This window comes from Nicotiana tomentosiformis, chromosome 3, assembly GCF_000390325.3.
Source record: "Nicotiana tomentosiformis chromosome 3, ASM39032v3, whole genome shotgun sequence".
NCBI lineage: Eukaryota > Viridiplantae > Streptophyta > Magnoliopsida > Solanales > Solanaceae > Nicotiana > Nicotiana tomentosiformis.
The window spans coordinates 7,449,651-7,475,739 of NC_090814.1; the positions used below are offsets into that span (position 1 = coordinate 7,449,651).

At 35.0% G+C, this 26,089-nt stretch overlaps 1 protein-coding gene across 3 annotated transcripts; it reads right to left on the reverse strand.

Moving 5' to 3' along the window:
* Positions 1 to 6,860: 6,860 nt before the first annotated feature.
* On the reverse strand, positions 6,861 to 26,028 carry LOC104111083 (exocyst complex component SEC10b-like). Of its 3 annotated transcripts, none has more exons than XM_070196689.1 (25): positions 25,878 to 26,028; positions 23,891 to 23,986; positions 23,540 to 23,791; positions 23,380 to 23,454; positions 22,827 to 22,928; positions 22,485 to 22,535; positions 22,233 to 22,338; positions 20,920 to 21,039; positions 19,213 to 19,304; positions 18,768 to 18,933; positions 18,606 to 18,682; positions 18,155 to 18,253; positions 17,977 to 18,067; positions 17,471 to 17,556; positions 16,784 to 16,957; positions 14,632 to 14,685; positions 10,335 to 10,463; positions 10,139 to 10,231; positions 9,909 to 10,055; positions 9,619 to 9,716; positions 9,327 to 9,411; positions 8,746 to 8,804; positions 8,202 to 8,300; positions 8,039 to 8,122; positions 6,861 to 7,491 (listed from the first exon to the last, which is right to left on the reverse strand). In XM_070196689.1, exons 2-25 carry the CDS (start codon positions 23,984 to 23,986, stop codon positions 7,422 to 7,424), a joined length of 2,505 nt encoding a protein of 834 aa, XP_070052790.1. In that variant the 5' UTR covers positions 25,878 to 26,028; the 3' UTR covers positions 6,861 to 7,421. The 3 variants fall into 3 exon arrangements, with proteins under 3 accessions (XP_070052790.1, XP_070052791.1, XP_070052792.1); XM_070196690.1 differs by having other exon boundaries at positions 25,883 to 26,021; XM_070196691.1 differs by lacking the exon at positions 25,878 to 26,028 and adding an exon at positions 24,639 to 24,659.
* Between the last annotated feature and the right edge of the window lie 61 nt (positions 26,029 to 26,089).

Here is a 26,089-nt window from a genome sequence, read left to right on the forward strand (position 1 = left end):
TCTTATTATTTTCAGGTACCTGAGCCTCTCCCATGAGGTCTTATGAAGTATTATGTCGTGGTGCTCTTCTAAAGCACTTGCCTCCTTATTATGACCATCTTGAACATTTGCTCCTCTCCTTCTTCAAGGAGTTTTATCTTTGGAACCGATTAGTCTATTATGCTTCATGCATGCCATGGACTCTATTCATTATGAACTTTATTTTATTTGGAGCATTAGCAGCTGAATATGATATTTAGCTTTGGGTCAGCAAATACGTCTGGCAATATTTTGCAAATGAATTATCACTTGAACTTCAAGTTCACATTTTCTCGTACGAGAATATAGATGTACTCATAATAATTCATTACATGCATTACTTTTTCAGCTACCTATTTTCTCCCCCTATTGTTGGGATCACCAACACATATCCCTAGCCTTATTTGGGGATCCATCTTTGTGAATTACGGTGGAACAATTAAATCATATAGCACATTTATATTTCTAGATGGAAATTATTTGGTTCCTGACCCTGAACCGATTGTGATAGGGAGAACTTATCATAACTTGGCTAGATGCGTACAAGTGCTGTTGTATATTACATAATACATCACATACCAAATTTTATTTTGGCAATTTTGTTCTCATAACCAATGGTTTAGATATAATTGGAGGCATACAATTTCTGTTAAACCAACTTAGATTTAAACTAGTATTATCAAGATAAATCATCATAATTTATATTCTGGAATCGTGATCTAATAATTTGAGCATGCAAAAGCCAAACTGCAAGTTGATAACAAATGCACATGTGACCATAGAATATATGCATCTATTAAAATCTTGCAAAAGTAAATGGTCCACATGAAAGGTGACTGTGCCCATATATTTATCACCTTTATTCGTTCTATAAATCAAGGGATTCAATCCCAACCTTAACTGGTATATCATGAGAATAAGCAGCAGAAGAGAATTCTTGAAGAATCTTATATTTCTTCAATATATGCCAATATAATTCTCAATTAATTTTTCGCATCATAATTGAACCGAGATGGTCAACCGGTCATGCCAACTAATATTTATTTCAGTAAACCTCTAGTTTATTTGTGGCTTGTGATTGCATCATCATGCTTATACTTGTGTAGTACAAATAGAAGAAAAGTCAGGTAACCTTTCATATTTACCAGGTATGATTACAGTAATATAAAGATATTCAATCTTCTTTTCATTTATAGTCTCAATATGCCAACTACGTTGGCTAATATATTTGTAAATTAAAATATTTCTTTTGAGACTTACTACAATATTAATGTCATGAATAATTTTATTTATCCGGGTAGTAGCAAGTTAGTTCTTTCAGAGCTCTTAACTGCTTTTGTACTACAAGATCTTTTGTCACACCATCCATATAATGAATGTCTCCTTCACAAAGAGAATCATATCATAATAATTGTCATGTTCAAAATCATCATAAGTAAAATAATTTCTTGCTTTAATTTTGCTTTTAATAACTTTCATAAGGCTTGACAAAATATTTTAGCGTATCACATGTATGCGACCAATGATATATTCATATAACTACACAGTAATATTTATTATCTTTCTTTGTCTCAAACCTCCCTTAGTGGTGAGTTGTAGTATTTATCCAACCATGCACAAGTACATTATTAAGCATAATCTTTATCACATATATATTTTCACATTCACTTTCAGGAATGAGTACGCATTCTCAATGATTATCACAAGTCACATTCTCTTCAAAGAATGGAGTATAATCATACAATGTGCTTTATTTTTTTATTTTTCTCATACCAATTTAATGGTAAACATTGTCTTGTTCTCCCTTTTATAATTACCATAGTGATAACTATTATTATTTTGGTCTTTCGCACGCCCACATTCATTGGTCAACCACTTGTCTTTATTTAGACTTATCATGCACTGCTATCACATTCACTTCAAGAATGGAGCAAATCAAATGAGACAAGCTTCATGCTTTTTCATGAAAAATACATTATTTTTCTTTAGTTATTATTATTATTATTATTATTATTATTATTATTATTATTATTATTATTATTATTATTATTATTATTATTATTATTATTATTATTATTATTATTATTAATATGGTGCATTAGGACTCAAACCCAACGTCTTACTCATATAAAGGCATGCTAGGCCATAATGCGTTGGAACTTGAATCCAATGTCTTTTCATCAATATAGTGCGTTGGGACTTGAACCCATCGTCTTACCCTCAATCTTTGGCATAATAGGCCAAAATTCACTAGGACTCGCACTCGAGCCTTTAAAATATTATTACTTCATAATTATAGGCATAAATAAATTAACTTTCAAGAAGACATATATAACTATTTCAATCTTGAAACAGTTCCTTGCAACAAAAATGCTAGTTATGTTTTTTTAAATGATACAATCACTTTTATATTTTAATAAATTAATTAGGAGAATGGTGCAGATAACCTATAACCACTTATATTTCAAAGACTATAAGAACTTCACCAAAAAAATCTAATACGGAGGAATGAGCCTTATGTTTCCAGCAAAAATATTTAAGGCTTAATGTATAACCGTGACTATTATAAATTATAACTATAATGAGTTTATATTGATTGTATATTTGAATGCCAAATTTGTAAGGTACTGTAAAATCGCCTACATATTTGATAATTTTGCTTTCAATGAAATACACCACGTGATGGTAAAAATATTATTACTAAATTACCTTAATAATTATCTATCATAGTATGTAAACGGTCAGAACATATATATATATATATATATATTGGAATATTATCTTTGTCCTATAAGAGATGTAGTAAATAAAGAAATAACTTTTCAATTCTTTATTTCACTGGATACAATTGAAAAAAATATTTTAACTAAACACTTCACATAAAGTTAATGCAAAGATATGAAAGTATGAATGAGTTTAGATGGATGTAAAATTTATCTTTGTATTATCATCCAAGACATTTTTCATTGTACTTGATCTCATTGTCTGCTTGTAATTTACACAGTCTTGACGTAGAAGATCATGAAATAAGCAATTCGTGCTGATAACGTGTTATAAAATAAAAGTAATTTAGTAAAATATGAACAAGACATGTTGTTATGAAATAAAAGCAATTTAGTAAAACATGAACAAGAAATAGAGATAGAGAGAATGAAGAGATTTTCTTCTTCAATTGTGTGTATTTTCGTATCTATTACAAGGCTTTTATATAGGCATGAAAAGTGAAGAAAAATATGTCATTGAATATGTCATTAAGCATAGAAATATGTCATTGAATATGTCATTAAGCATTTGAGAAGATCATGGAGGAAGAGTAGACATACACCATAATTTGATTTTTCTTATAACAAGCATTATAATTTATTAACAGACCTTGAAAAATCTTATCAGGGATATGAAAGATTGGAGAAGACTTTTAGACTTTTCACTATACATGATAGAAAAGGTTGGAGTAATAACAATTGAAACTTTTATATATCTTACAATAAGATAAATAGAAAAGTAGGGAAAGGGACAAAAAAGATTGAGGAAACTACGAAATTTTATCCATATGATCCTTAGCAACACTGGTACAAATGGGGAAGAAGGCTTAAAATTGTTTCCACTGATAGACCAAAATTGTTTACAAACAGCTGATGATATCTTCGGAATTGCATTCATCACTGCTCGAGGTACGTTGCTCTTGGCGAGTTTAAATAATTGAGAATTTTAAGCTTTTCAAATTGCTGACCACAATGTGTTTTCAATCTGCAGGTTATCATTGGAATTTTAGCATTAGTTCTCTGGTCAATGAAAGAAGTGAATAAAGAAATCAAGGCATGCATATCATAAAGAAAAAGAAGATAAATAGATTGCATATATATAGTACTAAACAACTAAAATGTCTCAAAATCTCATCAACAGATTCAACAAAAAAAAACTACATGACTTGAACAGTCAAAATACTAAAAAAAAGTTAAATATAGAAGCAAACAAAACAAAAGAAAGGAAGATAAACTGATGGTGTAGTATACTAATCCCATCTCTATGTTGGCTTCTCTGGAATAGGAATTTCCTAGAACATATTTTTTTTTTTTGTTTCTTCCTACTAAAATGTGAGGATCTTAAATCACAAAACACAATATCATATATAAAACAAAGCACTATCATTAATTTGAAAAGTGCAGCTAGCATTATCATTATACGCTAATAGGAAGCTCAAGCAAGAACTACTATTGTATGACTGAATCACATTAATTACTAAAGCTCACAGTCACTATGCTTCTAATGCAAAAACTTTCTGGAGACAAGGATGTAATTAACCAAAAGAACGTATTATTTTGAAACGTAAAACTTCCTAAAGCTTTTGAATATTGGAATAATGTCAGAGAATTAATAAGATGGAGGCCTCTGCTTAAATTTAGCTGTAACCTTTATCGGGACAGCCTTTTCCTACCAATTTTTCTGCCACCACAAGAACTCCTTAGCAATAAGATAAAGAAAAAAAGATTCCTACAGAATTCTTTCCTAATTTCGCAATCAAATTTGATAAATATAAATAACCACATTTGAAGTTTTTCATTGCATACCATGTGTACTATATAAGTCGACCGGAGAAGAATTTTTTTGGCTATATATATTATCAAAATTCACGGAAAAACTAGCTCAAGATAGTAGAAATAACTTTTGAGTTTCTTAATTGAGTCTTCAACATGACTCATGAAATCTAACATTGCCAATACAAAGCATAAAAATACTGATTCCAAATCACTAAGAAACTAAAAAATCATCTAGTTATATTCAAGTTTTTACCGCCAAAAGACATTGAATTTCCAAAAGAAGTTGCAAGTACTGATGCTGATGAGGTTGCTCCAAAATCCAAACGCTCCAGTTCCAAACAATTGTTCCACAGAAAGATCAATTCCAATTATTTTTTACTAAAACAAATAAACATTAAACCGATTCAAAAATACAATGTCTAATATCCGATATATTTTTGCAAATAAAGAAAGAAATTAAAATATGTGTTGAAAGAAGATGAATTCTTGGCCAAAGCAGTAAAATCAACGTAAGGATTCGTTGCACGGTCATCAGAAGACATAGAACTCGGCGTTTTAAATTGAACCAATTCAGATATTGATCTCTATATAATACTTATAGAGTAACGTATATTTATACGAATTTTGAAAGAAAAAAACTTTTCATATTGAAGGGAAACGAATTGTTAGCCAGAGCAGAGAATAACCGACATAAAAATTTGATTAAATTACCTATTTTTTGCTCTTACTCGCCAATTTCTTCGATTTATTCAAACCATTCGCCGAGAATGAAAAGTACGTAATATTTTATTTCATACTGATACTGATGTTGCGCAATCAATGGGATAGATTCCGATTGATGTGGAGAAGATAAATATAAGGCATGAAGATTTTGGGTTTGAAACGTTTGTAGTTTGTAAAGAATATTAAAAGACACGTCTTTTCTGATTCAGGTTGAGACATATTTTTTAAAAGTTTAATAATTGAGTTTAAATTCCTAGAGGTAATAAATAAATACAATCCCTCATCAATAAGAGATGCAACATTACTTTCTAGGTCCCTGCATAGATAGATGTTTCAATGAAGTATATCATTCTTGACACATTAGGCTCCAATTTAAAGCGGTTAGCAATAATGTTATATTGGCGACGGCAGAAGAGCAATGCAATTATTGATGTGTTAGAAAGGTAAGAGATTTAGTCTTTGGACTGGCATTGCTTGAATTGATGTGGTGAAGGTTACTAAGGTAATCAGAGGCGGATCCAAAATTTAATCTCAATGAGATCATCTTTTAAGATTTTAAATATTGAACTCATTATATTTTTAAAATTATGGCTTCATATCTACTATTTGGGTCAAAAGTTATTGGTTCAATTCAACCTGTCAGTAATACACTTCATACGCCCCTGAAGGCAAATTTATTGACTACAAAATTCTCACTATCGATAAAGTTATTACCTGTAAGTATCTAATAGCATGTTTCACTAAGTTTCTCCTCAAGCCAAAAGTAATTTTTTTTAATTTAAAAAAGTGCTTTTTTATCAATTTAAGGTGTTTGGCCAAGCTTTATTTGGGGGAGGGGAGTATTTTTTGGCTAGAATCAGAAAAAAATAGTTTCTCTCTAGAAGCAAAAGCAGTTTTAACTTTTCTTTCTACCAAAAATACCCTTAGCAAAATACTATATATACCAAAATAACAAACTATTAAATAATATATAATGACTTTTGAGATGAACTTTCATATTTATTGAATGATTTTTTGATATATTGAAATTATCTTGAAAGGATAAAATACTTTTCAATTTTATTTTTATACTTTACATAAACCAAATAAAAAACTAATTATTACCTTTAATAATAGATATTTGTGATTATTTATCTAATTATATAACATTAACTATTAAGCAAATCTCGTCATGTCTTTATTCGTAATTTCACACTTAAAAGACATTTTTTGAAAAGTTTGGCCAAACACAAATTATTTTTTAAAAGCGTTTTTCAAATTGTTTAGTCAAACACAAACTGTTTTTTTCGAAAGTACGGTCAAGTTCCCTGCTACTTCCGTAAATACGCCTTGGATGAGTTTTTAAAATAATCACTTCCCAAAATAAGCTAGCATATCAGCAGCCGCATCATTTTACGAGATTTATTAGTTATATATCTGATGCCACTTTATTTTATGCGCTCTATGTTTGGTATACTCTGCATACATTAGTTTCTTCTTAACTCGATATCTTCTTAGAAAAATTAAAATCATTTAGTATTTGCAAGAAAATAGGCATTTCTCTATTTTGACTATTGTGGTTTAAGAAAACAAACAAAAAGATTGTACAATTTATCTTGTATATTAGAATCCAAAAAAATGAATATATGAAGGAATCAGATATGCAACGTTACCTCCTCAAATCTTACATGAGAGTTGGACATTTCCAACCCTTTACATCTTTGATATTTCCATAAAAAATATTTAAGTATGAATTCCTAAGCTTTCATGTGTTGAAAATGGAATCATCGCAGTAATGGTGAGAGTTGGGAAGTAATTAACTAACATGACCATTAACCACCTCTAAATTTACAGTATTAAGTCTACCCGATATATCTTTCTCGTCAATTATTAACAGTATAGCACATCAGAAACTTTTGCAGGTTTCAAAAACTTAAACAACAAAAAGTAATCCAGGAAAGAGGTTCATATAACTTAGAACTAAGATGAACTACCTCTAAATTAGCAAAAGCTTCCCCAAATCTTCCAGCTCAGGAATAAAAAGTTCCAGTTTGAGATGGACGAGCCTTGCCATATAAACGTCAACTCTATCTATATTCTATGCTATCAGCAGTATATTATTTCTTAACTTCTTTCAGAGTGTAATTTCTGATCCAAACTAAGCTAATTCCACAAGGAGCTGAGCCTTGACGCAAGTTTTGCACTCTTGTAATCGTCGCGAAGTTGAATAAACCTGAGTTTGCAGACACAAGAAATGTTATCCTAGGTTGAAAAACAAAGTAAAAAAGAACTCAAAAAACTGTCCCTTCTCACAACCATATACGGAATACAAGTCATTCAACCTTTTTGGTGTCTACTAATCATAAAACAGATTTTTGGTTATTAAAAACTGTGGTGGACATTTCACTTAAACACATGCATAACATGACAAAGAACATAATTTTTTCCTTTTTTGGAAAACTCCACGGGGAAACCCGCAGCCACTATCTTTCGGGTGCGCACCGGGTAACATGCTCACTATGCAACAGCTCGCAAATCACACAGGAGATTTAAACCGCACTAGGCAAGCCCGGTGCGACGAGCTCTGACTGAGGAGGCTTCTGGTGAGGGGAATCGATTCCAGGTCTTCCATGTGGGAAACCACTCACCCAACCCACTCAGCCACCCCTTGCGGGTGACAAAGAACATATGTCATAGAAGTAATCATGTGAGAGATCTGCAGGAAGCACAATGTAGATTTGTGCACACAGTGTACAAGAATATGTCAACATCTTAGTTACCTTTGAGCATCTTTCTTAATGCTTGGAGTTCCCTCAAACAGCGGGCCAAGACTTTCAGGAGCAACAATAAACACATTTGCGATGCTGAAGCAAAAGACAGGAATCATTAGGGGAGAATATATTTTGTATAAGGCCTACAATTTTCAGTACACTTGCAACTTACATTCCGAGCTGTTCAAATTTCTCATCAATCTGGGGGGCATTGAAACTACGAACAAACTCGCCATATTCTGTTATATCGCGCTTCAAACGCAACCCTCCACTGCACAAGTCAGAGAGAAATTATGTCAATTAACAGTAACATAATAAATAGATGAAGCAACTTTGAGCAAATGCAAATCATAATTTGATCTGTGCTATGAATTGGCACAAAAAGAACATCAACATCACCCTTCTCATTAGCTAAACTAGCATTTTAAAATTTTTTGATTTTTTGTTGGACTTCTTTTTTCTTTTTCTCTATTCTTCTACATTTTTATCACAATTTCTGGGGATCAGTCTTGAATCACCACAATTCCAACATATATTGTCTTTAGTGGGATCTTTCTCTTGCATAAAGATCTGTGCCTGATTACATTACATTGCCTAATTATATCATGGTTAACCTTTTATTTGGCTCCCAAAGAAGATTTAACTATGAAATATTTTCATAATAATAATAATAACAATAATAACTATGAAATATTTTCATAAGAGAAAGGAATTACCTAGGATTGAAAGTGAGCTTTTGCCAATGGTTAAGCAACGCTTTGTGCAAGCGATTCCCCTATAAAAGATTTTAAACATAGAAAAACGCAGTGTCAATACTAGAAATTCTGATTCAAAGAATACTAAATACGGAATCAAAAAACAGTTGTAGATAATTCGAACATTGGTGAACTGTCAGATACAACAGAAAAGCATAGCACTAAATGGATGCGAGAGCCAAAATTTTAGTTTCATCCCAGCATTCATATAACAAATGTATGGAGGCACCCTTAGCAAGATCAATTCAAACAATTGGTGAGTCTGAGAGTTACAACTTACACGCTAGGGCATGTTTAATGTCATTAAAGTAGATTATGCCAATTCAAAAAAGCTACTGAACAATTTCCAAAAACAGAATTCCTTGAAACTACAAAAATAGCTGATTGGGGCAAGGATCAATTGTCATACGTCTAGAAACAACATTGGACCGGGCAATTTCAAGAAGAAAGTTAGACTTGACAGATAATTATGAGAATAGTTCCAACATCAAGGGGTTGGACAAAGAATAAGAGCATTAGCAGCAAGAAGAACATTAACATACCAATTCAGTCAGGAACGCTTGTTTGTTGAGCCCTTCCAATCCAGTGAATGCCGACTCAAGAACACGAGAAAGATATGCAACAACACTGGTCAATCGAGATATTATCAGCACAGGATAAATGAGGAAAGTAAATATAGATAGAAACGGACATCAATTTCAGAGATAAGGTCAACTGAAAGTTTGTATTTTTTGTGTCAAGAATATGATATTTTTCTGCTTCTGAATGGGAGCAATATAAAAGACCCCAGATTAACATATATGCATCTTGTAACTAATATATATAAAGATTCACCATGCACAAGCACTTGTTGGCCTATGGTCGGGGATAATGCCATCATCAGGTGATCGATAATCTGTTGCTTTTTGCTCGGTTGACAGTAGCCTTTCCACCTGATAACAGTCAAAGAAGGGGAAACACGGTGTCAAACAAAATGCTGGTTTGAGAGCACATACACAAGAACAGGAAAATTTAAAATAGTTGGTAAAAGTGATCAATAGGATGTTTTGCCTAGGGAGGATAAGGTGTCCACATATAGCACATATCAAGCCTATACACCAAAGCATATATTATGAAGCACAAACCTCAGCCATGACAGTTTCAATGCACTGTTGAAGCCCCTTACAGGCAACATTCTCTGCACGAGACATAGCTGTTGCCATTTCTTCACTGGAAGCAGCATGAGCACCATCCACAGGAAGCAAAAGCCGCGATAAGGAGTTCACAAAATACTGAAGAAAAGCAAGACTTTAGTTGCAATTGAGTGTTTCAAGAAGCATAAAAAATAATCTAATTACAGTTCAAACCAACCCACTTGCTGCAAAATAGCCACACTGCTTCCACAACGTTGCACAGAGAGCATGAAAGATCTGAAACTGCTTTCGCCAGCAGCAGCTGCATTTTCTGCCTATATACCACCAAACATATCATAAGCCAGCTGGTCATTCTCTACCATTTAGATGTTATACAAAGTACAAACTTTAGATCACAAAAAAAGACAGAATAATTACGGCAGAAGCAGCTGCTGCAGCAACTCTTCGGCTAACACTAGTTCCCAGCAAGTGCTTTTCCCTTAAGGCAGCAGCTTCAGTAAGACCATCTCGGGCTCTTTCAAGACCTCCTGTTATGTACTGACTGACCTGCGAAAGGCTAGAGTAAGGAAAGCAATTGTACCACAACAACTACTAGTGCCTCAGTCCCAAACTAGTTGGGGTTAGTTTTATGAATCCTCAATAACCATTTCTATTTGGCTTGTTTCATTCTGTACTCAATAATTCGTCTTTTAGCACAAATTAGGCCTTATCCAACTAGTCATCGCTACATATAAACATAATATACATACCTGAACTGAAAAGACTCTTATCAAACACCAGATGTAATGCAAGTGTACCAAGGACGAGGACCTAATGTAAGTGTACATACCCAGGACGAAGACCTAATGTACAAATAACAAGGGTACTCAATATGTGGGCACGTTGTGACTTGGAGACCAAACATTCACTTCCATATAACACTGCAGGTCTTATGACGTTTTGTAGAACTTACCTTTTACTTTGGCAGGTAAACTCTTATCACATAACATTGTTGTAGCACTTCTCCATTCCAGTCATCCTTTTCTAATTGTCTTACAGCTTCATCTATTTGAATTGACTGCATTTAGGCAACACAATGCACCTTATTTCACCTTATATCATTCTTCTTATGCTGGCTAAATTTGTGGTGTATATTTATTTTTTTGTTACTTCTACTTATCCTAATTCCTAGAGTGCTTCTCCATAATCAAGATTTTGGTTGACTTCTTTGCTAATTTCGTCGATTAACACACTGTTTGCAATTAACATACGATGGAATCCTATCTTGTATACTATTGATTAGCTCATTAATAACTAGGGTAAACAAGTATGGTGCAACCCATAATTATGGGAAATTTCTTTGTATCTCCTCCCACTCTTTTAACACTTGTCAAAGCTCCTTTCAACCACAATAAAACAAAAAGATATTACAAAAATTGAATGGGACTCTTGCCTTCATCGTCAAATATGTTTCTATACAAATTCAAGATAATTTTCACAATAAATGACAAGTAAAGCGAACAAAATAACTCCTTAATCTTCACTAGAGGAATTGCTTACATGACTTCTCAATCTGAGAGAACTGCAGAAAAAATCAACTACAGAAATTTGGATCTATCATATACAACAAACAACAACAGCCGAGTGAAATCCCACAAGTGGGGTCTGGGGAGAGTAATGTGTACGCATACCTTACTCCTACTCCGGAGGAACGATAGACCCTCGGCACAATAAGATGAAACGAGACAGTGTAGCGGTAACAACAAAGGAGTCCAGAAAGATAACACCAGCAACGTAATAACCAGAAAATAGAGAGAAAAGTAATAACACTAAGCAGTAACAATGGCACAGTACTACAGAAGCGATGGAATAATATGGACACAACAAGAGCCACTAACATCCTAGACAAAACACTTCCAGACTAGCTTTCTACAACCTAACCTACAACCCTAATGAAATACAATCCTAGACAAAACACTTCCATTGCTCTCTAGAGTGCTTCTCCATAATCAAGATTTTGGTTGACTTCTTTGCTAATTTCGTCGATTAACACACTGTTTGCAATTAACATACGATGGAATCCTATCTTGTATACTATTGATTAGCTCATTAATAACTAGGGTAAACAAGTATGGTGCAACCCATAATTATGGGAAATTTCTTTGTATCTCCTCCCACTCTTTTAACACTTGTCAAAGCTCCTTTCAACCACAATAAAACAAAAAGATATTACAAAAATTGAATGGGACTCTTGCCTTCATCGTCAAATATGTTTCTATACAAATTCAAGATAATTTTCACAATAAATGACAAGTAAAGCGAACAAAATAACTCCTTAATCTTCACTAGAGGAATTGCTTACATGACTTCTCAATCTGAGAGAACTGCAGAAAAAATCAACTACAGAAATTTGGATCTATCATATACAACAAACAACAACAGCCGAGTGAAATCCCACAAGTGGGGTCTGGGGAGAGTAATGTGTACGCATACCTTACTCCTACTCCGGAGGAACGATAGACCCTCGGCACAATAAGATGAAACGAGACAGTGTAGCGGTAACAACAAAGGAGTCCAGAAAGATAACACCAGCAACGTAATAACCAGAAAATAGAGAGAAAAGTAATAACACTAAGCAGTAACAATGGCACAGTACTACAGAAGCGATGGAATAATATGGACACAACAAGAGCCACTAACATCCTAGACAAAACACTTCCAGACTAGCTTTCTACAACCTAACCTACAACCCTAATGAAATACAATCCTAGACAAAACACTTCCATTGCTCTCTAGAGTGCTTCTCCATAATCAAGATTTTGGTTGACTTCTTTGCTAATTTCGTCGATTAACACACTGTTTGCAATTAACATACGATGGAATCCTATCTTGTATACTATTGATTAGCTCATTAATAACTAGGGTAAACAAGTATGGTGCAACCCATAATTATGGGAAATTTCTTTGTATCTCCTCCCACTCTTTTAACACTTGTCAAAGCTCCTTTCAACCACAATAAAACAAAAAGATATTACAAAAATTGAATGGGACTCTTGCCTTCATCGTCAAATATGTTTCTATACAAATTCAAGATAATTTTCACAATAAATGACAAGTAAAGCGAACAAAATAACTCCTTAATCTTCACTAGAGGAATTGCTTACATGACTTCTCAATCTGAGAGAACTGCAGAAAAAATCAACTACAGAAATTTGGATCTATCATATACAACAAACAACAACAGCCGAGTGAAATCCCACAAGTGGGGTCTGGGGAGAGTAATGTGTACGCATACCTTACTCCTACTCCGGAGGAACGATAGACCCTCGGCACAATAAGATGAAACGAGACAGTGTAGCGGTAACAACAAAGGAGTCCAGAAAGATAACACCAGCAACGTAATAACCAGAAAATAGAGAGAAAAGTAATAACACTAAGCAGTAACAATGGCACAGTACTACAGAAGCGATGGAATAATATGGACACAACAAGAGCCACTAACATCCTAGACAAAACACTTCCAGACTAGCTTTCTACAACCTAACCTACAACCCTAATGAAATACAATCCTAGACAAAACACTTCCATTGCTCTCTAGAGTGCTTCTCCATAATCAAGATTTTGGTTGACTTCTTTGCTAATTTCGTCGATTAACACACTGTTTGCAATTAACATACGATGGAATCCTATCTTGTATACTATTGATTAGCTCATTAATAACTAGGGTAAACAAGTATGGTGCAACCCATAATTATGGGAAATTTCTTTGTATCTCCTCCCACTCTTTTAACACTTGTCAAAGCTCCTTTCAACCACAATAAAACAAAAAGATATTACAAAAATTGAATGGGACTCTTGCCTTCATCGTCAAATATGTTTCTATACAAATTCAAGATAATTTTCACAATAAATGACAAGTAAAGCGAACAAAATAACTCCTTAATCTTCACTAGAGGAATTGCTTACATGACTTCTCAATCTGAGAGAACTGCAGAAAAAATCAACTACAGAAATTTGGATCTATCATATACAACAAACAACAACAGCCGAGTGAAATCCCACAAGTGGGGTCTGGGGAGAGTAATGTGTACGCATACCTTACTCCTACTCCGGAGGAACGATAGACCCTCGGCACAATAAGATGAAACGAGACAGTGTAGCGGTAACAACAAAGGAGTCCAGAAAGATAACACCAGCAACGTAATAACCAGAAAATAGAGAGAAAAGTAATAACACTAAGCAGTAACAATGGCACAGTACTACAGAAGCGATGGAATAATATGGACACAACAAGAGCCACTAACATCCTAGACAAAACACTTCCAGACTAGCTTTCTACAACCTAACCTACAAACCTAATGAAATATTAAGGACACAACTGGAGCCACTAGCAGCCTAAAAAAAACACTATCAGATATATAATTTACTCTCTATGAAATTCTAAGGTCAACCCGGTGCACTAAGCTCCCGCTATGTGCGGGGTCCGGGGAAAGGCTGGACCACAAGGGTCTATTGTATACAGCCTTACACTGCATTTTTACAAGAGGCTGTTTCCACGGCTCGAACCCATGACCTCCTGGTCACATGGCAGCAACCTTACCAACTACGCCAAGGCTCCCCTTCACCTTCTATGAAATTCTAATTCAATTATTCAACTCTCCAATAACATGATGAAAGCTATAAGATGGCATCAACAGGAGCAAACTCTAAATGTAAACAAAGATGATGAACTTACCTGGTCCAAAAGGCATGTGAAAACAACTTTAACACTAGCAGCAAGTGTAGCAGGCTGTATACAAAACGTAATGATCATTAAGTTTCTTCCTGTAGGTTTCTAACTGAGAAGTAAATCAGTTGATAAATAGATCATGTCAAGAGAATGGGATTCTAAGTGTACCAGTGGAAGACATTAAAAAAGATAAGTAAATACGACATATTTGATTACTACAAGAATTAATGCTCTACAATTGTCTTTATATACATATTGCAAATTGAGGACATGACATCGTGAAGCTTAAATTGAAGCCATTGAAAAATTAGCACCAGCTCTCCTCAATTTTCCATGGATAACTAGCATATGCATCAATGAACTTATGAGGCTGGTCTGGGCATCAAAGGAGAAATGTGATAAAAGTGTGAGATAATAGTCCTTCAAGTACTTGTTTACTAATTAATTGAATTCGTTCTCCTCAAAAGATGAAGTAACATGCAAGTAGTAATTAGTAAAATTGACAAGACTACTGACCCAGGTGTTATTGTCACAAAAGATAACACTAGTAGAACGTTTGCATCCTGTTTGCATAATAATGTTTTAACAATATCACACTTTGCTGAAATAAATAACAAAACACAAAGTCTTCTACTAAATACAGTGGAAGCACAGAGGCGACGTATATATAGGAAACAACATCCGACACTTCTGTTTTTTGGTATCCAGTGTCCAGCTGAGATGCACATACTAGCACATGTGATACGATTATCCAAAGTGTATTTTGCTGTTACATTAATTATAAAAACCTTTGAATACGAGCATCCAGAAAATGGGTATGTAAGGGATAGGAAAATACTCAAAAAGTAGAAGAGAAAAGAATACGACTCTAGGACTTGGGAGTTAAAGCAAATAGAAGGTCTAAAACTTTTACTGACAGAGGGATTCATACAAGCAACATTTGGCGACAAATTTCTAGGCTGTTGTTCAAAAACTCAAAAAGTAATTGATGGTTGGAAGATACAGTTGGGAGAAACTTTAATGGATGGGAGACTTATAGGGTCCATATGCTACTACAATTGATAGAAGCTGGCATTGGATGTAAGCGCAAAAGACTCCTTATGGTAACAAGCTAAATAGGATGGCAGATACTCACTTAAATCTTGTTATCAAGCTCCTTAGAAAAATTAAACCAGGGAACATGGTTAATTGGCCAGCGAGAATGCTTTGGAGAACTGGAGCCCCAATAAGTGTCTTGACTGGGATGTTTAACTCTACATGAGGCATATCAAGCTCAAAACAACTTGCACATAAGAGTATTTAACCTATATAGTGGCGATATTTTTATTGAGGATTTGGCTGAATCTGCAAAATGTACTGTCACACCGTAAATTTACTTGGCAATCTGGTATATTTTTTTGAACTTTAACTGAATCCAGTGCTGACGCTTTCAGTTGATAATCAGTTGGAAAGGAAAAAAGCTAAGGATCAGATGCAGGCATAGAGAAGAATTCCTTTATCTGTATTTTGGACAGTTAGGATAGAAAGAAACCATGTGTTTCGGGAGAAATCAGATAATTCTCTTGTAAAGTTTAGAATTTTTTTCAGAATTAATTAAGAATTTGGTGTAAGAGAATGGTTGCAGATGACATAGATAAAATGCTGGATTTTACAGATAGCCGACATACTTAAAGGGACAAATCCATCTATTTTGCATATAGCCAGTGCAATCTTTATGCTGAGGTCCTTTGAATAAAATGTATTTTTCTTACAAAAGAAAGCATGGAAGAGCCTGTCACTCCCTCTGTATGTATAAGCCAACTATTGGTTTTCACTATTCTACCGACCTTTCTATGAACTAAATAATTTGTTGATGTGATACGGGAATCTGCGTTTACAAGATGTCCAAAATAGAGAATCTTGCGCTTTCACTATCAGCAGTCAAACGGCCTAATTTTCAATCCAAATTCTAATCTGACTAGCCCGCGGCATCTTTTTTAAGAGAAGAGGTCAAAAACTCGATTAGATTCCAATGGATATGGTGTGAACGAAATCTACTCAGGCAATTCAACAAGCCTAATGCAATAAATAGTTCCCTTTAGTGTGCCAGGCAAAGGCAAAAGATTGAGAGATGATGAAGGTGCAGCTTCAGCAAGATCTTGAAACATGTAATATGTACCTGTAATGAAAACAAACTGCATCTGGATGTTGCTTCTTCGTTCCAGCGAACAAACTCTGTCACCACAGCTACAGAAATTTCCGGGTTAGAAAGTGCCATTGAAGCACCTTTTGAGCGTCCAATTGTCCCAGACGACTCTGAGGACAGCTGGCTTTCACTACGTAGTTCGTCCATCTGCAAATTAAAGCAAGAAGTCTGTTCAATATTGTTCAAGAGCAGGGTTCAGTAGAATGATATCCTACAGGTGGAGAACTTTCATAAACATCTAATAAGTTCAGAAGTGTCTATTATTACAATGACAATGTGGAGTTTCAAGATTGTTTAGTGCTCTCCAGAGACAGGTAGCCTTGTCAGCTACCGTGCAAAAATTTCATGCAAACTAAATTTAAATTGGCGGAAGCCAATGTGGAGTAAATCTTTTGCAATTTATATGGCACCTACTTGGTGCTTTGGATCGGAAGTATCTCAAGGTTCCCAACAACCAGTTTATACCAGAAATTCGACAACCAATAAATTCTTTCCTTTATTTGTTATGATATATTTTACTTCAGGAGTTTTGATTATTTATATCATGAAAAATAACTTCTTTCAAAATTTTCTTCTTCTACTTGAGCAAAAGAGAGAAATGGATTCCTTAAACAAAAACTTGGAGTGACAGACTGTTCAAAGAGAGAAACTGCCACACACCTTAGCTTTGTAAAGTTGCTTAAGAGAGGCTTGCTCGCACTCCACGTATATGTCTTTGTGTGGTAGAAACAAAGACTCAGTCAAACCTGAACCAGAAGAAAAATGGAGATGACAAATATAATCAACATAAACAAAGTCGGTCAAAGAAATGAGAAAAGGAAATAGTTTGTGATCAGGACAATCTATATTGGCCTTGTGGTTAAAAAATACTGAGTTGCTTCAAAGAATTCAACCACAGCGGCAGGCCACAGTTGCTTCAGAACCTTTCACTAACTGTCCAAGTTGAGAGATTTTAGAATGAAGGCTTAAATCATCCATTTACAAGTGTCTTTGTAAGGTAAATCCTTAAAGTACCATTTTGAAGCAGCACATTCTCTAAATTAAAAGCAGCCAAATGCTGATTTTGGCACTCGGTACCTCTGTTAAAGGTTATAGCACATGTATTCAATTTCAACAGCTACATTCAAGTAATAACAAGATGGTAAATGGTTACTTTTTATTTGTACCTTCAACATCCAAGTCACCACATCCTACACTTCGTAAGTCCTTAGAAAACTCTTGTGTCTTCTCATATGCAACGGCCAGCAATCTGAGATACTTAACAAGGCAAGAAAAGAGTCAAAGCCCTTAGTTTCCCTTTTTGATAAGTACAAAGGAAAACACAATCTCCGTGACGTCACTTACTAATACAAGTCCACCTTCTTCCATGGAAGGTGGGTTAACAAGAGATGGTTTCTGTAAGAGCTTCTCTAGAAGTTTTGGAACACGATCCTCCAAGACACGCTGTTCATAATCTCAATCAATTAGTCACCAGTTCCACCATTTCACTTTCTTTTCTTTGCTATACTCATTCAGAAAGCACTTTGCTGGAACGGAAACAATCAGAATATATAAAGTACAGCAGACAAATTGGAGGAAGCTCAAGACATTCATCGATAGAAATTGTCTACTTCTAAAATAACCAATGCCATGTCAAAGCACGTATGTTAATTGTTAATCCTTCTACGCATATATTGCCAAAGCTATTTAACAACATAGCCTGAGCTAGCTTAATTTTTTCAGATACAGCACCATCATACAAAAAGAAGATAAAACTAGGACTTAAACTGCCTCAAAAAGTATTAATCAACCGTACCTGAACTAATATTGACATTACATCCTTAGGGGAAGGGAAAACTGCTGCTATGGTGGTTGCTTCTTTTCGCACCGTGTCTGGAAGAGAGCATAATGTGCTAAGATTTACAAGGAATATATTTACAAGAGAAACACCTTTTTTCTAAACTTCAATCAGATTAACCTGTAATCTCTTTAAACATTGAAGAAAGTCCCTTAGCAACATTGCTAGGGCTGGGTTGGGCACCCTCATCACCAAGAACCAATTTGGCATCCGCATTCATCACCTCAATATCAAACATTGGACGTAATCCTACGTAGTGTTGCATGGCACTGGTACCCCTGTTAAACTGTTTCGATGAACGAACATGTCAAAAAATGAAGAGTTCTTTTTGATATTTGGTACATAATTCAAAGAAAGAACGTTTCAGATGTTTCCAATGGAGCACAACCAAAACTTTAAGAGACTCTGACTTGTCCAGAATATGTGAGCAAAGAAAAAGTAATCCCCTTAAGTTATTCATACATTTTGATCAGCTGCACCTTATACCATTTTTCCAGTAAGTTTCATAAAGTAATAATCTGATGAAAGAACTTTTGACAGGTCTATTGAAACTGCTTGATTTTACCTGTGACAAAATTTTAGCATATTCACCCATCCTAGTCAAATCGCGCTTCTGTGTAGCCGCATCAAATCGAGCTAATAATCTGTTTTCCAACTCTACAGGTCACCAAATAAGAAGATGACTTAGAATGTCCTTCAAGATGAAAATGTGGATGCGACATCAGAGGAAACACACACAAAAGGAAAAAAAAAAGAAATAGACGCTTTAGCTACCAAAAACCATCACAAGTAGAAAGAAAAAAAACTAGACATTCATACCGCGAATGTAGAAATCGAGAACCCCACTAGTAACAATTTAGATCTTAAAATGCAGTACTGTCTGTCAATCTCATAAAATCCATTTGAAACTAAAGAGACAATACCCCAAGTAATGGTTGACAAAATTAATTTTTACAAGTTTAAGCAGATCCACAGATCTTCACAGATGTAGCTACTTCTCCCCATGAAACTTTTTGAAATAAACACCAGTAACCTGAGCATGAATAAAAGGCATTGGTAACTCAGATGCCCTTTAAATGTACACTACCCTGCTATGATATGTCAAATTTATGTTTATTGTAAAAAATATTCAGGACTGTCACAAGTTGAGCAAATTCAAGTTAATGGCTTATAACTCAGAGCTTCAAACTGAACCATCCACTACAAAGATCAGTACAACTTCAGATTCAGAGCAGTTTGATCTTTGAAAGAGCTGGAACATAATATTCTGGTATTCATTATTCCCTTACTTTAACAACAAATGTTTGATTGACCTCTTTCCATGTTCTTTTCTCCTCTTCTTAGAGATACAGATGCACTAAACAAAAGTCCCAACATCCTTAAATAAAACGACCTTACATCTTCCAAAAAGAAAAAAAGTCAAGAGACATGTGAAAAAGGGCAACACATCGATGATATGAGTTTCATAGGTATTGTGCATGTTCATTGGTCCCGAACATGCTTCGTGCTGGACCATCCAAAGTATAAGAACCTTCTGCCTTAGTTATAATTATAAAGTCCGTCACTTAAAAGTCTTAAGCACTTCCATTGGTGTCAAATGTTCCATGCCAGACAAGAAAATCATTGTGTCAAACAACAATGTTATAGTCTAAAATTTTGATAAAAATTATAATTAGGTGACATAGTTATTGTTTAGTGCTTCCATCATCAATATAGAACCCATTGCGTGATAAGACGCAGGTCTTATTGCCTTGGTGCCTGGACTGAAGCACTACCTAAGCGAGGTGAAGCACTTAACCTGTTCAGCACCTAGGTTTATGGCCTAAAAATGCCTTTTTGTGAGCCATTGATGACACTGCCACTTGCTTCCCGAAAAGAATAAGGTAACCATAGAAGCTTATCAACTGAGGAAGCACAGTGTGAGAATGCGCATATCCTAAGAAGTATCTTAAAAGGGTTCCTCTAAGAGTTGTCAAAAGGTATTTAAAACTCCATCTCGTGTTTCTACTGACGAATAACTACTTCTGCTCTACTTTTTTCATCAGCACAAGTTCAATCAAATATTCTTCTCCTTAAACATAAAAGTGAAGTTCCAGCAGTGGATTTAGGTTCTTCATTTCTCCTTGAGGTAGCTTGTGAATTACTAGCTTGTCAAGGAGAACAGCAGTTGCAAACTTAGCAGTATTTCAAAACTATTTTACAGCTCTTGAAAAAATTCATGAGGAGCACCGAACCACAAGTAGTCAAAGAAAAGAATTGTTCACTGTTGTACCATTGCAGTACTCTTGAAGGTTTGAGATAGCAACTTCCAATCCTTTACTTGAAGTTGCATTGCCAACAGCAGAGGAGACAGTTGTTTTTTGTCTTCCAACATCTTCATCAGCAAATGATCCTGAAAACAAATGAAATGTGATTATATCCAGGGGAAAAAATCTTAGTGTTACATATCAAAGATGAAAATCTTCAGACGAAGGATATATGATTAGTCACTCAAATCCTTCCTTTTAAATCAAAAAACAAGAGAAATGTAAATGGCTAAATGCAGCAAGAAAAATTCTCTGTTGTTACAATCCTCAATCCCAAGTATTGAATCAGGGATCAAGACATTGCTTTTAGTTGTACAAAAAGAAGAAGCTAAACAAGTGGACGGCAAAATCCTCTAATATCCTCACATATTAAGGACATGTTGCGAAGTAAATATATTAGTGTTTTTACTGATAATGAAAAACAAAACCTAAAGCAACATCACCAATGGGAGAACAGGCAATTATTGAGAGAATTAAGTCATTAACCTAAACCAAAGGGCTATCAAGTTTCTCCATCGCCACTCTGAAGTAAACTCTCAGGCAGTCCCACCACCTAACCCCAAAAGTAAAAGGACACAGAGCACCCAGCCATTTGTGTCAAGTATTCTCAAATGTGATGGCTCTCCACAGAAAGAGGACTAGTGAACCATTACATAGTTATCACAAAACCAAAACCTGGTATTTGAGAGATATAAGTTGTCTGAGAGTCAGAAACACTGAGCTTTCTCTGGTAAAAGTAATTAAAGGAAGCAGAATATTGCTAATTGATTTCCAATGAAGGCATCTAAACAACAACAACAACAACATACCTAGTATAATTCCACAAGTGGGGTCTGGGGAGGTAGTATGTACGCAGGCCTTACCCCTACCTGGCGAGGTAGAGGCTGTTTCCGATAGACTCTCGGCTCAAGAAAAGGTGAAAAGAGAGAGAAAGGAAGAAGACGAAGAAGAAAGAAAGAATAGGGGGACAAAGGACGATAAATGAAGGCATCTAAAGTCACTTTTATTTTTTGTAGGCAAAGGAAAACCAGATGGAAATGCCCCATACAGCCAAGCACCTTAACTATCCAAAACAGGAAAGCTGAAGTAAAAGAAAAAAAAATGAAGAGGCATAAGCAGCCAAGCAGGGGCATTTCCTTAATAGTAGCTACTAGTTACAACCAGTTACCAAGTTTGTCCTTAAGAAGGTGAGCTCAACTGAAGATTGTAAAACAAATTTTGGTGAGGAAACTTCACATTTATAGCTTTGAGAATATCCAGAGAAGGGTAATAATATTACTTAATTTCTGTGCAATTGAAGCAGCTTCAGCAACGCGGTTATCATCAGTAAATAAAGGAGAAAGTGCTGTCAGGTCTCCTGGACTTCTATTGAACTCCATCAAGTACTGTTGAATGCAAGTCAATGTAATACCGTCAATTTTTTTTTGTATAAAAATAAACACAAAAAAGAGATTCTTAAGCAAAGGATGAGTTTATGCATTGTGCACCATGAATGAGATGACTTTCAGATGGTTATTCATCAAAATGTTACCTTTATGAGCTCTATCGTCTGACTGGCAGATTCTCTCTGCGTATCTGCACTCTGACCAGCAACAAAGGTTCATTAATACCAACTTAGTCTCAACTAACTCAGGAAACAAATTGATAAAGGGAAAATTAAAAAATTTAGAACAAATGTTTTTCTTTTTGTCCTCGTAAAAAGTGGCATTCTTTTAACGGAGGAAGAACACTTAAGTTTTTCTGGGAGTAATCAAATCTTACTTTCTTACTTATGTATCAGATAAAAATAACCCAAGTCATGCATTTAATCAATTTCTTGCAACACTAGCAAAGAACAAAATAGCGAAGCTAATTAAGCAAAGATAATATTTACCTGCAAGTGATCTCCTATTTTGGCTGCAGTATGACCCACACTGGATATACGTGAATCTAGACGTGCAAAGCTACCAAACAATCCATCTACACCTTTTTCCAGCTGCACATTTTAATACTAATCAAAGCTAAGCTCTCTAGGCTTTCGTTAGATCAATGTGTATAAAGAAGCTCCATGTACCACGAAAGATACTGAACATGATTAGAAGTTCAATGTGAATAAAAGATGATGTGAGAGGCAAATGAGGAAACAAATGGTTCAATCCTGCTTTCCAGAGAGAAATATAGTAAGCACATCAAGTACATTTTCACATCATAGAGTGTCATTGAACATGTTTACTAGGACACTACTTTGTTCTTTAATTAGTCAATTCTAGTTCCATGAATTCCCATGTTCTTCCTCTCAAAAAAAAAAAAAAAAAAGAGAAGGATTCCATGACAGGTGAGCTAACGTTTCCAAGCAATAACCGAAAAGGTGTTCCATTAGCAAACTAATGATTTTATCTTGTGATGCCAGAACTAAACATAAGCGTGAATTTCCTGGTCCTACTGACCTCAGCAAGTGTCTTACGGTGCTTCAAGTCTTGGACAGCAACTTCTTTTTTGAGATTGTTTAGTTTACCATCAACCTTACACCAAAGACAAGGGCTTTAGATAAAAACTATTCAGAAAGAATAAACCTCAGTGGATCAGCACAATGTCCTTTACATATACCTGCCTTTTGAGATCAACCAATTGGGTGCTTGAATTCTTAAATAAAGATAATAAAGCATCAACTTCAGGGAACAATGGGCTTGATAGTCCTTGAGCTGATTTTCCTGCATTTGACCGCAAATTCCCATTTGATAGTGCATCAATTCCAACGATGTTCCCGTGACTTTCTGATGAGTCTGCTTCTTTTTCCAGATAAGAAGGCAATAGCTCAGTCACCAAGTTACCAAACAAATCATCAAATGAAAAGTTTCCCTGCATAATCCAATATAGCACATTGCTAACAATTAACAATTGAATATTTTAAATTAAGTTTGGATTATTTTCCACTCTAAATGATGACTGAGACATCACCTTGAAATCATCTACATCAAGAACTAGTGGATTAGAGTCAGAAGATGCAGATTTTGACATACGATTAGCCTGCGATCCATCTCTAATCTCTTTCATCTAGTCCACATGAAACATGATCATTTGACAAACAGCAAAAGTGAGTAAAAATTAGTACAAATATGGTGCATCAGAGAGAAAGCATCATTATTCTCATTGGCACCAGAAAATTCATTACTAAGTGATATTAGTGCATGATTGACAGCCAGTAGAAACTTAACAATAAAGATAAGACAAATGCCACAAAAATTGAAGAAAATATTGAATCTGCCCAAATACTTCTATGTCGGGTAAAAGTTGATCGGATGATTGTGGATGTAGATCTATTTTATGTCAATTTCATCTCTTATTTCACATATTCTTTGGAATAATGCATTTTCATTTGAAATCTTCCCTTTTTTGCTTAACCTTATCATGCTTGTCCAAGTAGCTGGTATTACACAAAAGTTGAACATCATAAGGGCTTATAACAACATTGTTAAGAAAATGGATCCCGCACTTAACTCAACTCCAATAGCTAGCTTAAGTGGTGAGAGTTGTTCAAAAACCACATAAGAAGACACTTAACCGATGTAGAATTCTAACACCCCACATAGTCAAGACTGGACATGTGGACTATGTCCCGAAAACTAGCTCAAGTGGTGACAATTATACAAGAACATATAAGGATACTGCAACCCATACTCTTAACCGATGTGCAACTCTAACATACATGGATTGGAGGGTCCCACTGCTCTCATAGGCTTGAATAGGCTTTAATAGGATATACAACAACAACGACCCAGTAAAATTCCGCTAGTGGGGTCTGGGGAGGGTAGTGTGTACGCAGACCTTACCCCTACCCCGAGGAGTAGAGAGGTTGTTTCCGAAAGACCCTCGGCTCAAAAATATTGCAATTGCAAAAGCCAATTCTAAGAAGCAGCGACGAAAAGAGCATATAGTGTAGTTGAATAATGACTTGCATCTTTTTGCCCGGACTACTTTGGTTACCAACGGTTCAACTGAAGATTCTCCTACTCACTCTTCTTTGAGATAAAAGACCCTTTCGTTCATGTATTGCTTATAACCATGGTGAAGGGAAGCCTTAACGTAACTGGTAAAGTTGTTGCCATGTGACCAGGAGGTCACAGGTTCGAGCCGTGGAAACAGTCTCTTGCAAAAATGCAGGGTAAGACTACGTACAATATACCCTTATGGTCTGTCCCATCCCCGGACTCCGCGAATAGCGGGAGCTTAGTGCACCGAGCTGCCCTTTTATTGCTTATAACCATGTCATAAACTGTGAGATACTGTTAAGAAAATAGACATTGTTCTAACTCAATAGTAAAAGCTAACTCATAAAGTGAGAAATTTCCTAAAACTATATAAGGAGACAACGGTTATGGGGCATTTAACACCTTGCATACCCAGATTGGACATTTGAAGCATGGACAACAAAACATGAGACAACATAACATGAGGGTCCCACATTAAGTAAACCAAGAATAGAGTCGGGTCTAGCTCTGATATCATTTGAGAAATAGAACACAAGAGAAATAGTTTATGGGAATGCGTACGCACGGAATTTCAACCAAGAGCTGGTAAAGCATATTTCTCAACAACCATGAACTACATTGTATTGGGAGATGGATATAAAATCATTATAACCCGACTATCCCCGTATAACTAGCCTTATTTGGTACATAGAGTAAAGTCCTTATATGCATTGAATCATAGGTTTAGAAAAGTTGATGCTACAGAATAAGCATAGCCCATTAAAATTGTAAATTTGGAGATAGCAAAATCGCCCATCAAGAACTGCATTTTATATAGTAATTATCTGGAGAAATCATTTGTATTTTGATTTTTGAAATTTGAACAAACACAAAGCTTATTTAACTTACCCATCTAAAGTTTAAAAGCATAAACAATAATGCATACGAACTTTTTAAACTTAATTTTGTATTCTCACCGTACGTTATGCAATTCTTGATTCTTCTTAAATTGCTGCAGTGTTAATGTCTACTTAGCATTGATGAAGAAAAAGGGACGATGAGAGGGAGCAAGATGATGACATATTGAATCTGCAAGTACGAAAGTTTCGCGGAATCGTAATACTACTTCAAACCCATTAAAAACGTTCCACGTGTTTATCTGTGAAGAAATTTTATTTTGTATTTTTCA